The sequence below is a fragment of the Hypomesus transpacificus genome, unplaced genomic scaffold (genome assembly GCF_021917145.1).
Source record: "Hypomesus transpacificus isolate Combined female unplaced genomic scaffold, fHypTra1 scaffold_243, whole genome shotgun sequence".
NCBI lineage: Eukaryota > Metazoa > Chordata > Actinopteri > Osmeriformes > Osmeridae > Hypomesus > Hypomesus transpacificus.
This window is the reverse complement of record NW_025813774.1, coordinates 76,144-98,019: the sequence shown is the minus strand read 5'-3', so window position 1 is coordinate 98,019 and position 21,876 is coordinate 76,144. Positions and strand designations below refer to the sequence as shown.

At 44.5% G+C, this 21,876-nt stretch overlaps 1 protein-coding gene and 1 long non-coding RNA gene across 6 annotated transcripts in view; both read left to right on the top strand.

The window, feature by feature from the left end:
- The first annotated feature begins 4,433 nt into the window (after positions 1 to 4,433).
- On the top strand, positions 4,434 to 8,020 carry LOC124462756 (transcription factor SOX-4-like). Its single transcript, XM_047014368.1, has one exon. It carries the CDS (start codon positions 5,005 to 5,007, stop codon positions 6,133 to 6,135), a length of 1,131 nt encoding a protein of 376 aa, XP_046870324.1. The 5' UTR covers positions 4,434 to 5,004; the 3' UTR covers positions 6,136 to 8,020.
- Positions 8,021 to 10,562: 2,542 nt separating this feature from the next.
- Positions 10,563 to 21,876, top strand: part of LOC124462750 — an 83,325-nt gene continuing 72,011 nt past the window's right edge. The window contains exons 1-2 of one of the 5 annotated variants that reach the window (XR_006955483.1): positions 10,563 to 10,944; positions 12,209 to 12,416. This is a non-coding gene — a long non-coding RNA (uncharacterized LOC124462750). The remainder of the gene's footprint in view (positions 10,945 to 12,208; positions 12,417 to 21,876) is intronic. The other 4 variants (XR_006955484.1, XR_006955482.1, XR_006955481.1 and 1 more) reach the window with 4 other exon arrangements.

The window sequence follows — 21,876 nt, the reverse complement described above, 5'->3', positions numbered from 1 at the left end:
GAGGTCAATTAGAAGATCGGATAGTGTGAGATGAGAGCCTTGTTTGGTTGGAGCTGTTTCAGTGGAGGAGCCCAAAGGGACAGAAAGAGTCCCAGGTAGAGTACAGCTATGTCATCAAAAAAGGTTTTAGTGACGTACCCTGAACATTCTGCTCTCCTCATGATGGCAACAAGTTCACATATTGTTACACGGTTTTCAAATTGCACAAGCGTCACAGCGTTTCAGACAACCTCCGCGATTATGACTGGGGAGATGTTAACTTGTCCAGATACAAAGCTAACAGGGTTTAGCCCGCCCACGTGAGAAAACAAGAGCTGTTGTAACCGAGCCGGGCCATTGATCCATTGATCCAGGTCTACTCACTGCAGCGAATCAAAGAGAGTGGCATTTAGCCTGCCTATCATGGAGACCTCCACGATCTGACCCCGACCCCAGTCACTAACCTGCTGCAGCGCCTGTCCTGGGGGGTGGAGAGGTAAGGGGTGCAGGTGGGGGGGGGGGGTCTAGGGGCAGGTGGTGGGGGCTGGCCTCAAGGGGGCAGGCCACAGTGGATGTCACACACGTCTGAGTTTGGAGGGGTCTGGGTGTGTGCTTCACGCCCAGGGGGGTCTGGGGGTCTTCAGGGGGAAAACTCTATACGCGTTCTCCTTCTGGAACCAAAGAATGACAGGGTCCCTCTGATACAGCAAATGCACACACACATATGCAAATACTCACACGCACACACGCACGTTCCTGTCAGGCCTGGCGACACACGGTCACCTCTCAGGGCTAATGTATGCTCCTCAGATTCTGCAGGTCACAACCCTGTATGACACTCGGTCGGCTGGTCTGCTGCCTGTCACCGCGGCTGTAGACCACTGTTAATATGGATGGAGCGCGCCAAGTGTGTCCCTGCATATCTGAATGTTCTGGAAACACTAAACATCACTCACACAGGTGGTCAGCTGTGACAGGCGAAGTAGGGAGGCGGAGAGGGACACGGAACTGTCTCTTCTGGACAACAGGGAATAGGCCTTGTTACTGTGTGTCCAGAGTCATTAATCAAGTCCTGGGTTGGTTAGACCCTGACTCTTTGGTGCTCAAGTGTTTTGAAAGTGTTTTTTAAGCCAGTATGCCTAGATGCTCATAAGAACAGCCTGAACAAGCCCTGAGGCTTCAAACAGGGACAGGTATCTATTTATCATCACTGTATGTATTTTATTCCTGGTTAGAACAGACTTCTGTTCCAGAGGACCATACTTTTGAACAGACTGGTACATAACAACATCTGTCACTTCTGCAGGATATTTACAGAAACTGGGCACAATTTCTTTCTAATCTTCAATCATATATCACATTTGATTTGGATTATCTGAAATAACCCGTTATCTAATCTGAGACTGTGTATGGCAACAAACCCTAATCACTTCTTTCTTAGTTGTTAGGAGCTTTTCTATGTACGTAGTCCGCAGAGCAACCTTGAGATATAGCAGATGTTCAAACTAACCCCACAAACTTCAAAAAATCAAAGTTTGACACAAACAATGAGCTCTTGTCAGTAAAAGAGGCTAAGTTAAGTGCAAACACTGAGAATCATTAACTGGACCTATACAGCAGCTGCTCTGTGAATGAGATAAGAGAAAGCGAGAACACCTGTTTAAACATACTTTTGAACAATATTTGAATGAATATATTTGGTATATTGTAGCACATATAGACTTAGATTTGGGTAACCATCTGTCCTTTGAGGGGTAATAGAGACATTCCACTTTGTTAGCAACCATGATTTAAAAAAAGATGTGATAACATCTGGTAATAACACGTAGTATTCTTGTGGAAACATTCTGTGACAAACTGTATCATGTCACTCTCACAGACATCAGTGCATGCTTTCAGTTACAAGATCCACAGTTACTGACAGAACCTTCAGGGATTATGACTGAATCTGTACATAAATGTAATGGAAAGTGACATCCCAGAGCTGGTTATGGAAGGAACTGATGTCTTCCAGATTATAAACACTAAACGATCGATTTAGATTTTCTGGAATTATGTTCAAAGGGTTATATGTTTGGGGTCTTAAAGAACAGCTGCCTTTTAAATCTTATGATGCGGTACAGTTTGTATCCTAGTTTGTATCCGTTTGGGATTAATTGTTTTGTATTTTTATTAAAATATGTTACACGTAGAGTACAATCAGGAGGCAGGTGGTGACTTGGATGTGAAACAGACTCTTGATTTAAATGCCTTTTTAAAGATAATTCAGACTCCAAATGCTTACGTGTTTAGTGAGTTGTTTTGTTTCATGATGAGTTCACCAAACTGTGTAACTGACGCCCAAAGACTTAGATTTATCATTCATCGTTATATAGCCTACTCTCGCTGATCGTGCTGAGGCACAGATGATTCAAACGGGCAGCGCGAGCAACACCTGTTGTGATTACGGCCTGGCTGGCACGCGACCCACTCGTGTGGCAGCTGCGCACTATAACAATAGTCATAAAAGAAAGTTCGAGTGTATTTCACCATACGCATTCACACACACACACACACACACACACACACACACACACACACACACACACACACACATAACACACACACAGTGTGTGAATCATTAAGAAAGAAAAGAAACCTGCGGACAGTTTCTACATTCAATTTCTGTTATATTCGGCGTTCAAACACGCAGTCCTGAAGTAAGAAACAAGACCCCCACCCCACCTCAACATTCAGTCAATTGAAACAAGAAAGGAGTCTTTTGGTTCCTTTGGTTTAGAATCAACAACCCATTGACTAAGAGCCGAACAATGCATGCGCATATACCATCTGCATGTGCAGGTTAAACCTCACACCGTCACAGGTGCTCCGGTGGTGGCCGAGGTTTTCCGAGGCTGCATACCATAACCATTTTAATGTATGGTTACAGAATGTGTCCTGTGAGTAAGGTGGGTCCAAAGATGGAGCACAATTAATGCTGGCTTTCTTGAATACGGCCTTCTTTGAATGCAGACAGATACAAGGAGATATCACATCTAATTGAGGTTAGTGGAACAGATCAACGCTCGAGCTCCTACCGAGTATCACAATCAAAATGTCATAACCATTTTTTTGTACAGGTACAAATAGGCACAGCAACAACAAAGTAACATGGACAAAACTAATTCTCTGTGCTGAACGCAGGCATGTTTGGAAAAGCGCAGTAGAACTTAACAACTAACAGCGTACGGCTGCATATCACAGAAGCATTATGTAATAAATGCATACACTGTAGCTACACTGTATGCACTGTCTGTAGGCATCTGAACGCTTCACTGGCGCTCACTTCTGTCCTTTGGCTCCACTATGCCATCTAGTGTCACATATAAATTGCATATCGGTTCTTGAAAGGTTACTTTGTGGCAAGTGCATAATAGTGTAATAGAAAACTTGGACTACTAAAACAAGTCGTTTTTTGTTCAATTCTAATATAATATCTGTAGTCCCGTGAGGAATGTGTCTCTCCAGTCAAGTTAATGTTGCTCGTATTGTACCATGTATGTGTGCGTAGAATAAGTATGTGTGTGCGTAAGAGGCGGTTATTTGCCTTAAGTCCACATGTTCCGTCTGTTCAACCGAACAGTTTGTCTTTTGCTATACTAAGAAACGGCGAATGTGATTGCTTGTGTTCTGTGCCTCTCCTTGTCTCTCCCAGCTCTCTGTCTGATACAGTAGGACTTGCGTTATGTGACAAAGGACCTCCTGCCTGCTCCCCTGGCTCCTCCCTCCGAATCTGCTTGCCGAAAGTATAGCTTACCCGAGAATTTCTTCTCACCAGTCCTACGGCTGAGGTGTTCGCAAGCACAAGCCTGAGACATTTGCGTGTTTTCGAACGTGTAAATAGAGGCGGAACGGGGAATGTGACACAACTGTGGAGGCACATTCGTCTGTTTTTGGTCTGGACATATTTAGGCTATAATCAAAAGTACACATAAATGATCAAAACATTTTTATTATGTTTCTAGTATGGATACATTAATGCTTCCTGGTATTGATGAAAAACGATGTTTAACTGAAATTATTTATAGCCTATCATAATATTGCAAACCATAAAGAGGTTTTGCACATTTGTCCAAATTCCTCGATCTCATTCAGCTATGTTTTTTGTTATCACAAAATAAAAACGTAGCCTGCTATAACCCTAATATGGTCCACTATCCTACTTTGATTTCCATAGAGAAATTAGTTAATAACATACATATGTCTGGTAGGGAAAAAAAGTACATAACATAAGCATGTCTCTTTAAGACTAAGTTTGGTGTATACTGGAATGAGGTCAGACATAAAGCTCCTCATTGCACGCGCTGATTATTATTAGATTCCTTTTTTAGCCAATGTGCGCTGGCGGGGCGTGACTTTGGCACAAGGCAGCGTAGAGACAGCCTCGGATTGGTTGTATTTTATCGCCGTTATATCTTTGGAAGAGAATAAAGCTTCACGGGGAGAAATTGGAGGCTGCTGAAACATACAGACTGCAGATGGAAGGCAGACCCTAGTGTCAGTTTAACCGCTTGGTCTTCCCACATGGTGTTTGGAGGGAAGGCTATGCAGAAAATAGTTAACTTACTTTCAGAACGAAAAGGTTTTTCAGTGTCAGAGCGCAAACGGAGACACTTAGTGTATGCTCAACTGCGTTAACCAACTGCAGTTCTACAACACTGTTAAGGCTGATTACCTTGTACAAGACATTACCGGAGGAGAGACACAGAGACAGTGGAGACACAGACAGGCAGTGGAGACGGGGCAGTTTCGCTGTCTGTACTCTATCATAATTTAGAGACGTGGAAAATAACTTTTTACCACATCCAGCCTTTTTAAAGAGCTAGCGACGGACTCCAGCCTGTACCATCGCCGGTCACGGCGCATCTCAGGACTGAATTCTCCCCACTCAGCCAGAACTGTGAAATAAAAAGCTGAGTTTGCTTTTAAGTAAACGTAACGTCTGGACCAAGGGAGCAAGCACGCGCTCTCTCCGTCTCTCTCGCTATGGTACAGCGGACGAGCAACACGGAGAGCTCGGAAGCGGTCTTTTTCGCCGGCGAGTCCTCCGACTCCGGGGCCATGGACCTGGACATGGCATCCTCCCCGACCCCGGGCTCCACGGCTTCGGCAGGGGACAAACTGAACCCTGCCTGGTGCAAAACCCCCAGCGGTCACATCAAGAGACCGATGAATGCTTTCATGGTGTGGTCACAGATTGAAAGGCGTAAGATCATGGAACAGTCGCCGGACATGCACAACGCGGAGATATCCAAGCGACTGGGTAAGCGGTGGAAGCTACTGAAGGACTGCGACAAGATCCCCTTCATTCGAGAGGCGGAGCGGCTCAGGTTGAAGCACATGGCAGACTACCCCGACTACAAGTACCGGCCGAGAAAGAAGGTAAAGTCAAGCAGCTCCAAGCCCGGGGAAAAGGGGGAGAAGATCAGCAGCAGCAACTGCAACACCAGCATTAAACCCTCCTCCAAAAAGAGTGGTTCGAAATCATCCAGCAAACCTCACAAATTACTTTTTGGGAGCACCAAAGCATCGTTCCCAGACCAAGGTACAGCAGATCACCATTCACTCTATAAATCTAAGTCTGTCTCGGCTGCCAAACAAATACCTGAGAAGAAAACGAAGCGGGTGTATGTTTTTGGAGGCGGAAGCCTGAGCGTCAGTCCCTCCTCGGCGTCGGTCCCAGCCAGCCCGACCCTCAGCAGCTCTGCTGACTCCAGCGACCCCCTCAGCTTCTACGAAGACGCCGCAGCGAGCGGAAAAGAGGGCGGCGAGTCTCCCAGCGCCTCGCCGGAGTCGGACCACAGCCACAAGTACACCAGCATACGGGCATCCTCACCTGCACCCTCCGCTTCTCACTCCTCGTCCTCATCCCAGTCCTCGTCTTCGGATGAGGAGTTCGAAGACGACCTACTGGACATTAACCCCAGTCCTGGCTTTGACAGCATGTCACTGGGAAGCTTCGGCTCCTCCGTTTTGGACAGAGACTTGGATTTTAATTTCGAGTCGGGGTCCGGTTCTCACTTTGAGTTCCCCGACTACTGCACCCCTGAGGTGAGCGAAATGATTTCAGGGGACTGGCTAGAGTCGACCATTTCTAACTTAGTTTTCACGTATTGAACGAAGAAAAATAACAGGAAGTGTTGTGCAAGCAAAAAAGGGATTCCGGTTAAGTGAGTTTGCGTCTTTACCAGCCAAGCTTTTACCACAAGGGACCCACAGAACAAGAGCGAAATAGAGACTGCAAGCGCCGTTGAACTAAGCAAACAGTTGCTTTTTATTTCAAAGATCAAGGACTGTGAGACAAGGCAAGGCTACAAGTAGGCGGAAGACATTGGTGCGCCCCGTGTAGGATTGACTGAGATCCTATTGAAAGAAACACTCGGTCAGAACTGGAAAACTGTGATTTATTTGCACGTGTATGAGGGTGGGCTATGGTCTGCTATACTTTAATCAATGTTACTTAAAAGGGACATTTGAAAACTTTTTAGAATCGCCAAGTGAACTTCATGACTTTCAGAGGTACAGAAATAGGCTGTTGGACAGTTTTTCCCCCCCAAGGAGATGGATTTATGAACCAGGTGGGTTGACCCAAGTCGAATATTTTGTAAGAAGAAACGCATGATACCTGTCCTCTCTTGTGTTGAGGTTTCTGTAAGACTGTCGAACAGTTAAACTTGCTAGGGTTATTTAAATGGATAGATGGCGCTATGTTTGATTCCTTCCTAAAAGGAAAAAAAATCACCAGCTGTTTAAATTTCAGGATTCAAACGCAACTCAAATCTGTGCTGAACTTTATACACTTCTACAATTCAGGACCAAAATCCTTTTTATGTTTTTGTTTTCAGATGTTATGTATAGAGAAATCCTCCCCGATTTTTCATCCTCGAGTTTTCTTTTGTACATTTATCAGATGCCATTTTTATACGTATTTATATACTGGCCAAACATTTTAGACTTTTATGTTTTTGTTCTCGTACTGGTCTCGTCACGTTTTTTCGCACCGTCTGTTTCCTTCTCCGACGAAGGGCTAGAGTTTTAACTATTGATTTCTTTTATATTTAAATGTAGACTTTTGACACTTAAAGAGAGGAAACGTTTGATTATTTTCTCAGTGTATTTTTGTACAAATATATATCAAAGGGGGTGTCAATCGGTGTATTATCGCTGTTTGGATTTCCTAATTTTAAGAACCAGGTGGCTGGTTATCTCTGAATCAGCCTCCTGTCCGTGTTTACAGTATCTATCTGCAGGCGTCTTAAAGACACAGTATCACATTTCTCAATACCCCTGTGAACATGTGCTTCAACACACAAGTACTTAGAGCAGCCACTTCTGCATTTCGTTTTAGAATATTGCCTAATAACGAGAGATTGTAGCTTTAAATTAACCATTTCTTGGCGTTTTATATCGAAATTCGGTTTCAACCACTGGATGAAATATAAAGCATATTCAAATTGCCGATTTGAGTTCGCAACAATTATGTACTGCGTTTCTCATTGTATTTGAATATTTAATCTTTTCTACTTGTCGGCTAACTATAGCTAATTGTTTTAGTAGGCTATCTTATGGCATGGTGAATAGCATTTGTATTTCAGATTCAGGTTATAGCTGTTGTGTTTTTAATAAGATAAAAATGAGGAAAACGAGAAAACATCTTTGTATATTTGACTGTATCATAAGCAAAAAGATTGTGTGTTTATGTATGTTGTTGAGCTATATCATGACAGGCGCTAGAACAGCTATCTTTATACATCCTTACTTAAGTTTAAGGTGGTGGTTCAGGATTTTATATATACAGTTTAAATATATTAACTTTATTTTCATCCATTCTGTGCAATATGCTGTGTAGAATATTGTTTCGTCTAATCATGCCATAACACCATTTTGGAGGAGAAAACTCATGCCAGCTAGTAGTGTCAAGTCCCTGCCTGTCAGATTGTTGATATTCTCCTGTACATAACTTTTTCAAGAAGGTAATAAAATCAGCTGGAACTGAACCCTACCTATACCTCTGTCTGCTTTTGTCCTCCTGACCTACATACAACTGCATGGCTGCTCTTCTGAGCAGTGCCAAAAGAGCAAACAGCCAGTGTGTGTCCGTGAAAAGAGACATTGTATCATGATGATTGTGATGTGGTTACATGACACCCCTGCACCCTTCCAGTGCACATAAGCACTCTGAATAGTGACACGCCTGACCACAGAAACTCAAAAACTACACACAAACACTCTGTCCACAACAAGAATCATGTGTGTGAATATGTATCTTTAACATCACAGCAAACATATCTGGGTTAAAGGAATACCCAGAGAAGTGTCACATTAAACGGCATGTATTTACTTACAGCACGTCTGGCAGACAGACCGTTTCCACCCCTCCCCCAGACACACAGCCATGCTCATGTGAAGGGGAGGAGCCCAGGAGGCCTTCCAGCACAGCAGACACATGCATGTCTGGGTGCCTGCCTATCTCCACTGTTCTGCTCCGCACAGCATGCACTGATAACTCTCAAACGGCCCCATGCAGCAGGCAATCAAACCGTGTGGACCCCTTTTCAGACAGAGGGAGCACCGTCAGAGTGGAAGCTTGGTGATGAACCCGGATGTGAAGTTTGTTGTTGTTCTGTTTCCTCCACATTCAAACTCCTACCTCAGTTGATCTGGATGATCCAGACGTAGAGGCCCAGCACACACAGCAGGGAGCCCAGTAAAGGCCCCTCTTCTGGGGGGGAAGGGTGGCAAATTGTGTGTCTGCTTATCTGAAGAGCTGGAATGCCTGGAAAACAAGGGGGATCTGGAGGAAGGATGTGTTTGTTGGGATCGGGCTTGCTGTTCAGGCGCATGTATGGGTGTGTTTGTGATTGTCATGTCAGTGTGTGGAGCATCATAAACCCCAGTGACTGGTGTCTGACACAATCAGCCAGTCTGGGCTAAACAGTTGTTAAATGATGCCATCCCGAGAGACTGGGTGACTGTAAATGAACAGGGACATTCCCAGTCTGTCACACCAGTCCACAAATCACATCCAAGTCTATTTGCCCAATACCAAATGAACGTGCTCAATAAAACTGAATAGACATAGGCCTATGTCTTAATGATATGATCTGAGATTGATAAAGACTCAGGCCTTCATATTTCAGGGTAGTTTCTCTGACTTATATACTCTGAATACACCTCTCAACTGCCCCATGTCCGACCTTACTCCTGGAGAGGTGCGGAAAGGTCAACTTCACACTACAATGCTGACTTTCTCTATTGAGGCAGGGAGTACTACAGCCTCTAGAATTGTCAAATTTCATTAAAAACGTCAAAGTCCATCTTTCAACTTGCATGCTTAGACCATCATATATTCTCTGTGTTTTGTTCATTATTAAATAAAATAACAATTAGCAGTGATATATTTTGAATATCATCCTCTCCTCCAGACCTATGGAATTAGTCTGAGTCCTGAACGTTTGCATGGCGGTATAAGGGAAGGAGGCCACGTGCATCGAGTCCCACAGGCCACCTGAAAGCCGAATGCAGTAAACAGAGTGATGTAAAACACCCTTTAATCCTTTTGAACCCAATACTACAAGGACTACAAAAACATTGCTAAGTTACAACTGCAGCGTCCACAGATCCGTGATTAGTTAAATAAAACGGACTAACGAATGTCATTCTGCTGGTGGATGGATGATAAACTAGTTTAATAAATAGGTCTGGGTGTGCGCCTTTCAGAGAAGCTACTGAATACTAAAGGGTAGAAATGCACTTATATGCAGTAAATGTGGAATTTGAACGTTTGATGTGGATGTGCTGTGTGTTACTGTATAGTGAAATTAATTTTTCTAAATGTATTAACAATGCAGGCGACTGGTCGCATTGCTACCTAGACTCTGCAGGTAGCCATAGGATGACGTCATTAACGACGGTGCAATCTGTTTTTTCATTAAAGAAGTTATCGTTTTCCTAAGGTGATTCTTACTTTATAAGCATGTTAGCTTAAGCCAATTGTGACTACTGACAATAAAAACTGACGGTTTGAATACGCTTTTTGAGGAGTAGGCTCTAGGCTTTAAAACGTATTGCTATTGGGAAGATATTGAGCATGTGCGTTTAGTAGCTTACGGAACTGTCAAAATGTGATCATTTGAGTGAGAAAAAGGCCCACATGCTTGATGTTTGAAACCTGTGGAAGGAATATCTGCCCAGCAGATGCAGCTTTTCCTACAAGGTAGGAAAAAGGTAGCGACTTTTTTGTAATTCACTCTTTATCTCTCTCCTTCTCTTTTATTATTTTCTCTTTGTCGCTCTCTTTATATCTCTCTTTATTCTCTCCCTTTCTCTTTCCCTTTCCCTTTCCCTCTCTCTCTCTCTCTCTCTCTCTCTCTCTCTCTCTCTCTCTCTCTCTCTCTCTCTCTCTCTCTCTCTCTCTCTCTCTCTCTCTCTCTCTCTCTCTCTCTGTCTCTCTCTGAAGTCCCTGCTCCAACTGTAACTATATTTGTCTAATTGGTATAAGCTATAAGCTATCTAAAGTTGTTTTCAGTTTCAGTTACAGTAAGATGCCCCGCCGTAGTCCAGAAGATTGCTGTCACTCAAGTCTGTGTCTGTTCAAAACTGATGAAACAGCATCACTGGTCTCCTGGCAAACGAGTTAACAAAGTAACAGACAAACTATCAAAACGAAGCTTCCATGAGGAAAATTAAAATGCACCAAACAAATGTAGGCCTATTCGATCATCAATGAAAGTTTGGATAGTGGCACATTAACGTCTTTGTTGTTGTTTAGTTATGTTGAGGGCGGGACTGAGACCGAAATGAACAAGGCGCGGCCAAGGAACCCTTCACACGTGCAGACAAAGGACCCAACAACACAACCAAAATATTCACTTTCAAACTTTTTGAGAAGCTGCGAAGACTTCGGAAACCAGACAAAAAGCAAAGGTTGGTGAATTTAAGTTGAGTACTATGTTGAATGCGGTCTTTGATAACAAATATGTAGATTTCATTTCAATAAAAAGTTGCCCACAGTTGGTGCGTCAGCTCGCAAAGTTGAACACAAAGAGGAGAGGAGCGATCCTTTGTCTGATGCGGATAGCTTTGAGCGGAGAACAAGGATGCTTAAATCTATCCTGGTCCTATTTCTACTAAATTATAACTGATAAACGACTGTATGTGAGTAAAATTGGTTGAAGTGTAAACTTAGCCGATGACGATTATCTCTAGGGGATGATTCGAGGGTAGACAAAGCTGTCAAAAGTTGAATAGTGTGCGCGAAGTTGGTGGAGAAATTACGCCCGGTGACCATCAACTCGTAAGTGATACTTTCTTGGGTAAAATATACTTTAACTTGTATTTGAAATGAGATATCAATGTTTGAGAGATATTGTCAATTTTCTTTCAACAATGAAGTACACATGCAATCAGGTGCACGTTTAATTGAGTACATCGGTTTGTCAAAATAAAAGAGAATCGCGTTATTTGTGTTATTATCTACAATAAATGCCCCATCATAGTTGCAGTCTTGAAATCGTTTTTTTTTAACAGTCAACAAACTAACAAAACATTTTCGAATGTGCAGCAACAGGTAACACACAGTTGGTGCTCAGTCTTTGTTACAAACCTTGAAAAGGCAGCATCGAGTCCCTTTGTTCTGTAGTCTATGAAAATCCGCGGAAAAAGTAGATATACGACTTACATATGACGGAGTTTCTTTCTTGAACAGTTACATTATCAACAAAAACAATTATCAGATATTATTAGTTTTCAAACTTGATATTTAATCAAAATATAAGCATAACACGTTTTTGTGACAGAATGATGATCTGAGGATTCCACAAAGACAATGATGGCACTTTTTAAACCTAGAATATGCGTAAAAAGTTCATTTTAATGTGAAGTCAACCTTTTTGCACCTTGCAGTAAACTGCCAACTTGTTGGAATGTGTTATGACTTTGTAGGGCAATAGTCTACAGATTTGATCCATTCGTTTTTACTTAACGAAATTATCTTAATTACTTACAAAAATAGTCTACTATTAGGCTACATCCACCGCTGCACTTTATTTCATTGATTCATTGACATTGATTTGATGCAATATTTTCTTTAAAATGCCCAAGAATCGGGACCCCCTTGCAATTGCAGTTCAGGCATGAGTAAGCAAGGTACCGGGCCTTCCATAATTTCATCTGGACGCTCTATCCTCAGGTGGAGTTTGAAACAAGATTTACTTGCAAAGCTCTGTTCGGGAAAACGGTTTGGAGGTACGGGACATTAAGCAAGCATCCTACAGGGATTCATGGCGCGACTGTTGGAACATTTATGGAATTCTAAGTCCAGGAAACTATTGGATTATACCTTTAATCGCCTGAAGTCATGTGAATAGTTGGTGCATTAGATCACCAGAATGATATGGGTAAGTTTAGTTTCTTTTATGATTTGTGTTCTGATTTCAGAGGGCGAAAGGGGGAGGGGGGAAAGGTTGTTGGATGGCACTTGCTCAGAAACTTTGTTTTTATCGGATGTGTAGGCCTATTTAGAATTACAATTAGTTTTAAACTATGCACTGTACTGTCCTCAATATCGGATAAGACAATTGGGTACTTCTACGTAACGTAATACGGGCCTGCTGATTATGCCTTTATCCTAGAGTGGTTATATATCCCTCTGTATCTATTAGAATTTGAGTTAATTGGGAGTTTGCTTTTAATTCCGGCAAGTACTTGTTGTAGCTACAGTTACTTGATAACATATTTAATAACAAGATTGTTGTCTGGTGGTGTGTGTCAAGTAATTTTGTGAAAGCTCCTTCGGTAGTGTTTTTTCAGCAGAGCTCGAGCTGGACAGCGTCCCTGCCATTTGTTGTGGAGAGTGAATAATGATGCGTATTGAGGCAGTAACAAAGCACTCACAATGTAAATCTAAACCACACATTCCTTGTTGGTTTAGTTTTTGGGTCTATTTTTGGGTCTCTGAGAAGTATTTTCCTTGTTACTCATGTTGGATGGTTTGGGGACACAAAGTTACCTCATATCACAGGCATCGTCCTCCCAATGATGTCATTGAAAGCCAATGAGAACGCGGGAGGTGCGGTTGTCAGCATCCAGGCGCCACCCCCACTCCCTACCACGCGCATGGAAGCACACATGCACAGACCTCCGCGAGAGACATCACATTTTTGCCACGCTGCAGTTCCAAGATGCGCGAGGTACTAGGCGCCGTCCATGAGCGACTGTAGTTACATGCCTTTTAATAAGAAAATAATTGTGCAAATGTGCTTTACCAGTTGTACTTTGCATAATTTGCGACAATTCCCCCTTTTAAGTTGAATATTATATTATAACATATCTATATCTATTTCCATAGATCTATATATATATAGTGTTTATATACATACACACACATACACTCACAAAAGAAAATATGTATATACATATTATATAGCTACATTTATAAATATAGCCCAATTTGCACCTATGGAAAAGGACATAATGTAAGTGTGATGAAGCCATGTCCAGGTCCAGGGCAGGCCGAGACTGCAGGGAGCTGAATACAGCAGGTGGGCACTTGGAGGACATCATGTAATGGTGTTTGTGTCATTCTGACTCATCTTTCATTTCCACAGACTCTGTAGCTTAGGAACAGTGCATCCTCCATGCCAGACCCCGATTCCCTCATCGGACCACATGACCATGTCTCTATAGCCTCAGTCACACAAACTACGCAGACAGTGACAGAAAAGGGGAGCAGTCATAGTGGGATTTGCTGTGTTAAAGCAATTTCCTGCCTGGTTTATCAGAAAATAACATGGAGGGGGATGTTTTACCATCTTGTTTATTCATTCTGAAATCCTCTCTCCAGGACACAGGGCGTACAGGATTTCTTACAGTGCTCTATAGAACCATCAATGTTTCTCTCTGATGACCTTAAGTGTTCAAATTAAAAACCTTCAGATAGTCTTACATTGGGACAAGGGAAGCCCACTCCTTCACTTGAGTGTACAGATGAGCCCAGACAACAACACCATGACACCACGGGGGGTCAGATGGCTGAGCGGTTAGGGAATCGGGCGGTTAGGGAATTCTGAACTGGCAACCGATTCCTGGCTGTGCAAAATGACGTTGTGTCCTTGGGCAAGGTACTTCAGGGGGGAATGTTCCTGTACTTACTGTAAGTCGCTCTAGATAAGAGCGTCTGCCAACTGACTAAATGTCATGGAAATGTAATGACATCATCGAGCCGAGGCAGCATTCCGGAAACAGACCAGGCGCCTCCCGTACCCTCTCACCTTCCCCCGTGTTCCCTTAGTCCCAGACTTCCAGGCCTAATCTGCATCCAGGGACACCCCTCCTCCAGCGGCCTATCAAGCACCTCTGCTGGAAGCCTGCCTCAGCCTCTTTTCGGGGTCTCTCAGATGGGGCTTGCCCTCTTCCTCTCCTTTACTTTGTCGCGTATCTGTGAGAAGGGCGAGGCGGGTGGACCGGAGACATTAGGGCGGCATTACTAATCGCCGTGACAGCCTACCTCTCCTGGCGAGACTCCCCGCGATCGGCCTCAGGGACCTAGGAGGGCTAGTCGTACTGTAGCAGGCCTGCAGGACGCAGATAAGGCATGCTAATACACAGCCACAGTCGGGGACAGAATGAATGAGCTGTTTACCGCCTCGCCACAGGAGAGCGTCCAACCCTCCAGAGAGATGATGGTTGTTGCCCCAAAACTAGGAAGCCCACTTTTAGTTTTTTTAATCCATTTTTTTTGGAGGGGTGCTTGGTAACGATATGTTAATCTAAGCAGTCTGTTATTGTCTCTTCCTCACTGTATTTTTTTTTTGCCATCCACAAAATACTTAATTTTATTGGACATCACATGTAAACTGAGGAGAGATGTTTATCCTTTGTTAGCTGTTGGTAATCAATTGGGACTAGAGTATACACACACAGGTCTATTTCCGTGTCTCTAATAATCTTTGCAGAGACTGAGGGTTATCAAGTCAGATCTGCTATTGTCTCTCGGTTTAGAGATTTTGAGTTTACATGGTTGTTTATCTGGATATCAGAGCTAATCCCAGGTGAAAAAGACTAGTGTAATCCCCATTGACAGCCCTGAACAGCCTGACAAGATGGACCAAGGGTAATCTATGGAAAGACAGAAAGAGGGAGAAAGATACAGTGTAGAACATTCTGGAAAAATTTAACAACCCTCTAACAGAAGGTTATAACTAGACGGCTATGCCTTGATCCAGTAGGTTTCATTTTTGTAAACCTGAATGGTTCTTTCTGTCTCCTAAGTGTTCTATGTGACAGAACAAACAAGGGGTGGGTCTGTCTGGCACAACAGAAGTTAGATATTCATTCCTAAAAAAATATAATATTCAATCAGGAAGTGCGACGCACGGTGATTCATGTGTCCTTTCAGAGATCGCCTTGCTTTCCCCTGTGTTGCACAACCTTAGTGTATAAACCTATCCATCTGCCTGTCTGCTGAGACGTCTCTTCGGGTGTGCAGTGTCTGACGGTGGCCGAGTCATGCTCCCAATGATGAGCTGGCGTTCTGTCTGACACACCAGACACACTCTGTCTGCTTCTCTCAGACGCTCACCCTGTCCTCGCAGGGCCCTCAGACAGTGCACGGCTAGAGTGCTACTGTCGTGGAGGAATGTGTGTGCACACACACACACACACACACACACACACACACACACACACACACACACACACACACACACACACACACACACACACACACACACACACTCAAACCCGCACACATTAATGTGAGCATGAACAGACATTTATGTAAGCACACTCACATACACATACAAATGTAAGCATACACACACACACACAGTTGAATGTAAGCACCCACGTTTATATAAGCACACTCACGCACACATACAAATGTAAGCATACACACACACATACGCAGTCGAATGTAAGCACCCACGTTTATGTAAGCACACTCACAATATAGGGGAGCACACCACACACATGCACACACACAGACACACACTGTAGACAGACAGGCACTGCAGACAGACACAAAGTGCTGGGAGCCTGTCTGGTACATACTGATGCAGCCATGTTCCTCTGGGGTAGATGAGGCTAGTCCCCTTCTAGTTCACTGGCAGTTCAGCCAGCACTTGCTGACTGACTGCTTGCTTGACTGGCTGACTGGATAGCTGCCTAACTATCTCAGAACTTCACTGAATTAGAGCTTGAGTGAAACTGAGCGTGAGGAAGCCATCTCCTTGTCATGCTAAATATGCTTTATTGGACGGAGTCCTCAGAATGTAGGGAAGAATTTCTTTCAGCAGACTTCCAACTTGTCCTGACAAAAGCCTGACTCATTGTTGGATCGAGTGTAAGGGCCTCTCGTCGGCCTGGGAGCTGGTCTGCCAGAAGTGTCTCTTCAGAACCTTCACAAGACAAGGAGAGCTGTAGACAGGCACTGAACAGACTGACGTTGAAGAAAATCACAAGATACAGTCAAAGCTAGACGAGAGAAAGATGCTCTCAAATGGTAGCTTCTTGTTTCTTTAGCAACCGGCTAGGAACCAGAGAGTGGTGTGTGTTACAGTTAGAGAACAAGCTGTGCGTTAGGAACACTAAACTCTGTGTGTTTGTCTGCACAGGGAAGTTGAACTCCTGCTTTGAACATGACGCCATTCAACAAGCTTGGTCTGTGTTTTCAGCTCTGTAGTAACAGTTGGACATGTTATGATGTCCTTGTCTGATGTTATTGTTCGTTTGGTTTGGACTAGGATATTTCTGGGACAGCCTATTGAAATAGATTTGATGTTATGGAGGTTTGGTGTTTTAATGAAATTGCTTATGGCAGAGACTACAACAATTAGGTGTCTGGACAAAACATATTTTCTCAGCACTAAAGATTTCATAGACAACAGATAGAAGAGAGATATTTGAGGTGTCAAGCTGAGATTCCACTCTGTGATTATTGCGTGTGGCTGTAAATAGACTGAATGCTTATGTAACTGAAAGAGATGGAAGATGCAAACAGAGATGCAATCAAACCCGGTTGAGGAGTTGCATTTAACAGAGCAAAGCAGTGACACTAAAATCTCAAAATTGACTCGTGTAACATTAGATGCTTTGTTGGTTCCAGTTATTATGAAGGAGGTTATACGTTGAACAGTGCATTGTGTCTGTTTGTGATTTACACAGGGGTTACGCCTCAGTGGCAAAACAGCTGTTTATTGGTGGAGAAGGACAGGGCGGTCCAATGAGGGCCTGGGGGTGGGGTTCACCCATGCGTCCATCCACGGGGGGGTTGTTGGGATATTGTGGTAAAAAAAGGGGGGGGGGGGCCTGCGTGCAGCAATAAAACTCAATTTCCCATGGAGAAAGGGCTTTGAAGCCCAAACGTTCTCATCATATGCACTATTAACCTTGACGGAGGGGGGAACAACCTCTGGGCTCCTGACTCCGCCCCGGCCTCACCCCCCGTCACCGCTGTCACTGTAGAGGTCACAGGGTCGCTCTGGTGACCACGCGCAACATTAATCACAGCTGGGTAGGGGGTCGAGTCATCAGACGGTAACTAAGTACTCAGAGCATTGATCTTCATTTATAATAACTGCACCAAGCTAGCGGTTCCAAGAATACCACAGTAACCTTCATTGAACTGACTAGCAATTGATTTTAGCGTTCTCGTTTTTATTGTTTCGGGTTGTAAAAAAACTAAAACATGAACCTCTGGCGAACGTTTGGCTGAAGAAGGATGCGAGGACGAGGTCCACAGATGGACCACACGGAGGTATACCGTCCTGCCTGCAGCGTTCATAGCAGATGTCAATAGATCCACCTACAGACAGTCATTTCCTCCAGTTCCGATGATCAGCGAGGCCGCGCCTGTCTGAATAGCTCTGTCCATGACGCTCAAGGCACGGCAGCGTGACAATAGTCTGCTTGGGTATCCCCCCCCCCCCCCCCCCGCCCCCCAAGCCCCAGACAGCAGTGCGTAGCAGACAGCCCCCCGCCCCGCCCCCCCCCTCCCCCTTAGAGGGCTAATCCCGCTCTTGTCTACCACTCAGTAAAAACATACAATCATGCATTAGACAACAAACCCAATGAGTTGTTCTTTCCCCTTGAGCACGAATCCCAGCTTCACTGTTGTCCCGCAGATACGCAGACACAACCACACACCCATGCGCACACACACACACACACACACGGTAAACAATAAGCACAATCATATGCACGCGGCGAGCGCGAATGTGTACGCACACCAACTCCTATATACAAACACGCGCGCTCACTCGCATGGCAAGGCAATGGGATGGCTGTCACCACAGGTGGAATAATTAAAGGAGATAAATAAAACATGTGTGAGGTGTGTGTGTGTCTGACTGACAGGTGTAATGAACATGGCGGTGTCTTCCCTGACAGAGTGAGAACTGAGACTGTGTCTGAGAGACTGACACCGTGCCGCCACGCTCCCGGCTCATGCTGCCTGCAGCTACCACAGCTATTGAACTTGTCCTGTGTGTGTGTGTGTGTGTGTGCCTCCTTAGTTCTATGACTTGGTGTCTCCATGGGATTATGCCCATGGGCCATACTGAAACGAGGGGGTGAATGACAGGGTGAGGTGGAGTGTGTGTGTGTGTGTGTGTGTGCGTGTGTGAAAAGGCTGACCAGATGCAGGCTGTTGTTTTCTGGATTTCTCCACAGCTCGACAAACGTGTGCGTGTTCTGCCCCTAGTGGCGGACAGGCATACTGCCCGTGACAGTGCCCACCCTTCCCTCTCATTGTGCTACAGACACTCTGAGACATCAACAGATAACATGTCCTCTTCGGAACAGTTAAGGAGTCCAGTTTAATACTCTTTATTTTGACTTTGAAAGTTTGTGTCGCTACAGTTTATATGAGACTTTCCGAAAAGTCCGAATATTTATTACAGTTCCCCTTCACGGCCTTCAGAGCTCAGTCAATCTGTGTGTGTCTAATGTCTCCCTAACAGCCTTTAATGGCAGATAATTAAAAGTCACTGATTTGTTGTGTGACAACAAAGACAGACACAGCATAGTAAACGCCCATTCTGTGTTCCGGGTTTATTACATTCAACACTGCATTGCTGTGAAGAATCTGGAAGTTAATGATTATTTATGACACCATTACCCGTCTCTCTTCTGGAAGTGTGTGTGACTTCCATACACATAGGCTTAGCCATCCTGGCGGGGCTATAGGAAGCGAGTTAGAAGAAAAAACCATGTCATTGTCACATGAATCACTACCGATGGAATGAGTGAAGAGAGGGGAGAAGGTTGTGATGGTCATACAAGCTAACTCGCCCCTCTCACACCTAGACATTCTCAACTCTCTGCTAGGTAGAGGTTCATTACTCATACAGAAATGTGTTCACATTTCAGCGACCCTTAGAGTGGAATGCAAATGGTTAACAGTATTAACACCTTGCTCAGTGAAGACACACACAGACACAGACACACAGACTCACACACACACACACACACACACACCTCCCCAGGTGTCTCGGCAGTTTCCATCGTGTGCCAGGATGTGTGGTGTGAAAATGAACGTAGGATCAGGAGTGCTGATCTTGTTCTCACCCTCACCATACACACACACACACACACCAGCACACCCATCCACACAGCCCCCAACTCCGCCTGGTGAGTGGGGATGGTGCCAAGAAGAGACTTGGTTCCATCCCAGCCGGAGTGTGAGGTGTGTGTGTGTTTGTAAGTGACAGAGAGAGTGTGAAGCCAGCTCCCGCTCCATGGAGCCTCTCTCCTCTCCCATCAGATGTTTCTCCCAGACTTTGGGTGACTGATGACAGGGCGTCTGGTCTGTTGTGAGGATGGTGTGTGTGTGTGGAGTGCAAAGCGAACAGAGCACAAGTTGCTCTGAGCATCTTTGCCAAAAGCATGTTTTCCTGGCGTCAGATCTGTCCCTTTTCACAGCGAGAGGTCTTTCTGATCAGCACTGTGTGTTCAGGTTAAGAGCACATTTGCATTGGGATCTGATAGCCAAACATTCAGCTTATCTATAACGATAATGGTAAAAATACCACTTCAGACAAAACCACATAAAAATATTTTATTCCTGAAGTGAAAATGGCAGCTGAGGAGCCAATATCCGGCTGGCTCTTCTACGCTCAGGTGCTTTATCAACAAACAACTTCCTATCAGGGAGGAGGAGAGTTGAAAGTAGCAACAGGGGTCTTTAAAGTTTATCTCCTCCCCTCAGTGAGCTTAGACTGACCCAAAGACTGGCTGTGCTGTGTGTGTACACTACCTGGAAAAGCACCATAAAGCATTTACCAATTCCAGAACTTGTTGAACTCGTCCCACTGGGGTCAAACCACTTGTAACTTTCAGGAGGAGAGAGAGCGTGGAATGCAGAGAGGTTTGACGAATGGTAAAGGCTCCACTGCTGAGTCGGCAGTGACATAGAGAAGGAGGAGAGAAGCATTCTCCACGCTCCAGTGGAAATGACATGCAGATGTTTTTCTCACTTTAGCCTTCCCGACCATGTTGACCCAGTTAGGAAATCCCCCTCAATGATTTCAGAAGGACACACACACCTCGCGCCATGCCTCACGCTACTCACCCCCAACCCCCCGCCCAGACACACACACACACACACACACACACACACACACATGCACACGTACACACACACATACAGACACACATACACACACAAACACACACACACGGCTTCCAGGTCAAACATATTCAGTAGACATGTCACTGTGTCTTCTAAATCATGGACAAACCAGCCTCCCAGATCCAGAGAAAAAATCTTTATAAAACCCATCTGTGAAGAACCTCTGGCAATCTTTCCAGCCAAGAATTTGCCTCAGTCAGTATTTGTGAAGCCAGTCCGGAGTAATTGACAACAGTAAATGGTATAAAATAGCCCTCCAAAAATTACCTTGATTCAGCACACGTGGCAGTCTGCACTGGCTGGTATCTACTGTGGTGTAGTGACTCTGTTTCCAGAGCTCATGAGTTGATGCTTGTACAATCTCTGTTTTAATTGAGCCTATTTGGAGCGAAACCCATTCACCTGTTTTGTGTTATTCCAGCCAGGGAGAGGTGACTGCTATCCTTGTTTGTATTCTGGGAGAATGGCCATGCGGCCTCGTTAACCTTTTCTAATACCCCGCATGTATTAATAATGCTCTCTGGAAAGGTCAGCGTATCCCACAATTCTTTGCGTCGTCCGCTTTGCTCTTTTCATCACAGGCATTTTGCTTACACAACATGGGAGGTCGCGGCAGTCAGCTCTATAGAGATGGGCTGATGGGTCAGGGCTCGGCTCGTCATTGGACTGGTTTGTAAAGACGTGCTTATACACAGATGTAGAAGCACTGCAGGTCATACCAATGTACAGCATTTTTACCAATTTGAAATCACATCATTACATTTCATTTGGCCTTTCCCATATAAAAAAATGTGGAAACCATCCCAGCTGCATGACCGGGTAAAGGATCTGGAAATCAACTCATTCAAAAGATTTTTCTTGCACACAGCACAACGACCTCGTCAACATCCTGAGCTCAGGCCCTGTCTACAGCGCTCAGTTATATTAGAGTTATTCGTCAGATCGCAGACCGCTCTGTAATAACATTTCCCCAAGCGTGTATAGTTATCTGCGTCTGTTCTGACTTTGAATGATGGTTTGATAATGGGTTTAGAATTCAAATCTGCTCGCCCTGACGCTACGGAATCCCAACGCCACATCTCACCCTACCAGGGCCCCGGAACACAAATACAAGAAACATTAGACTGTTTCTTTCTTTATGAAATGCAAACTGTTGTCTCCCCCACCCCTACTCAGGTCATGTGTTTGAGTTGGCTGAGAAAGAAAGTAAGTTAAAGGCAGATCTTTCA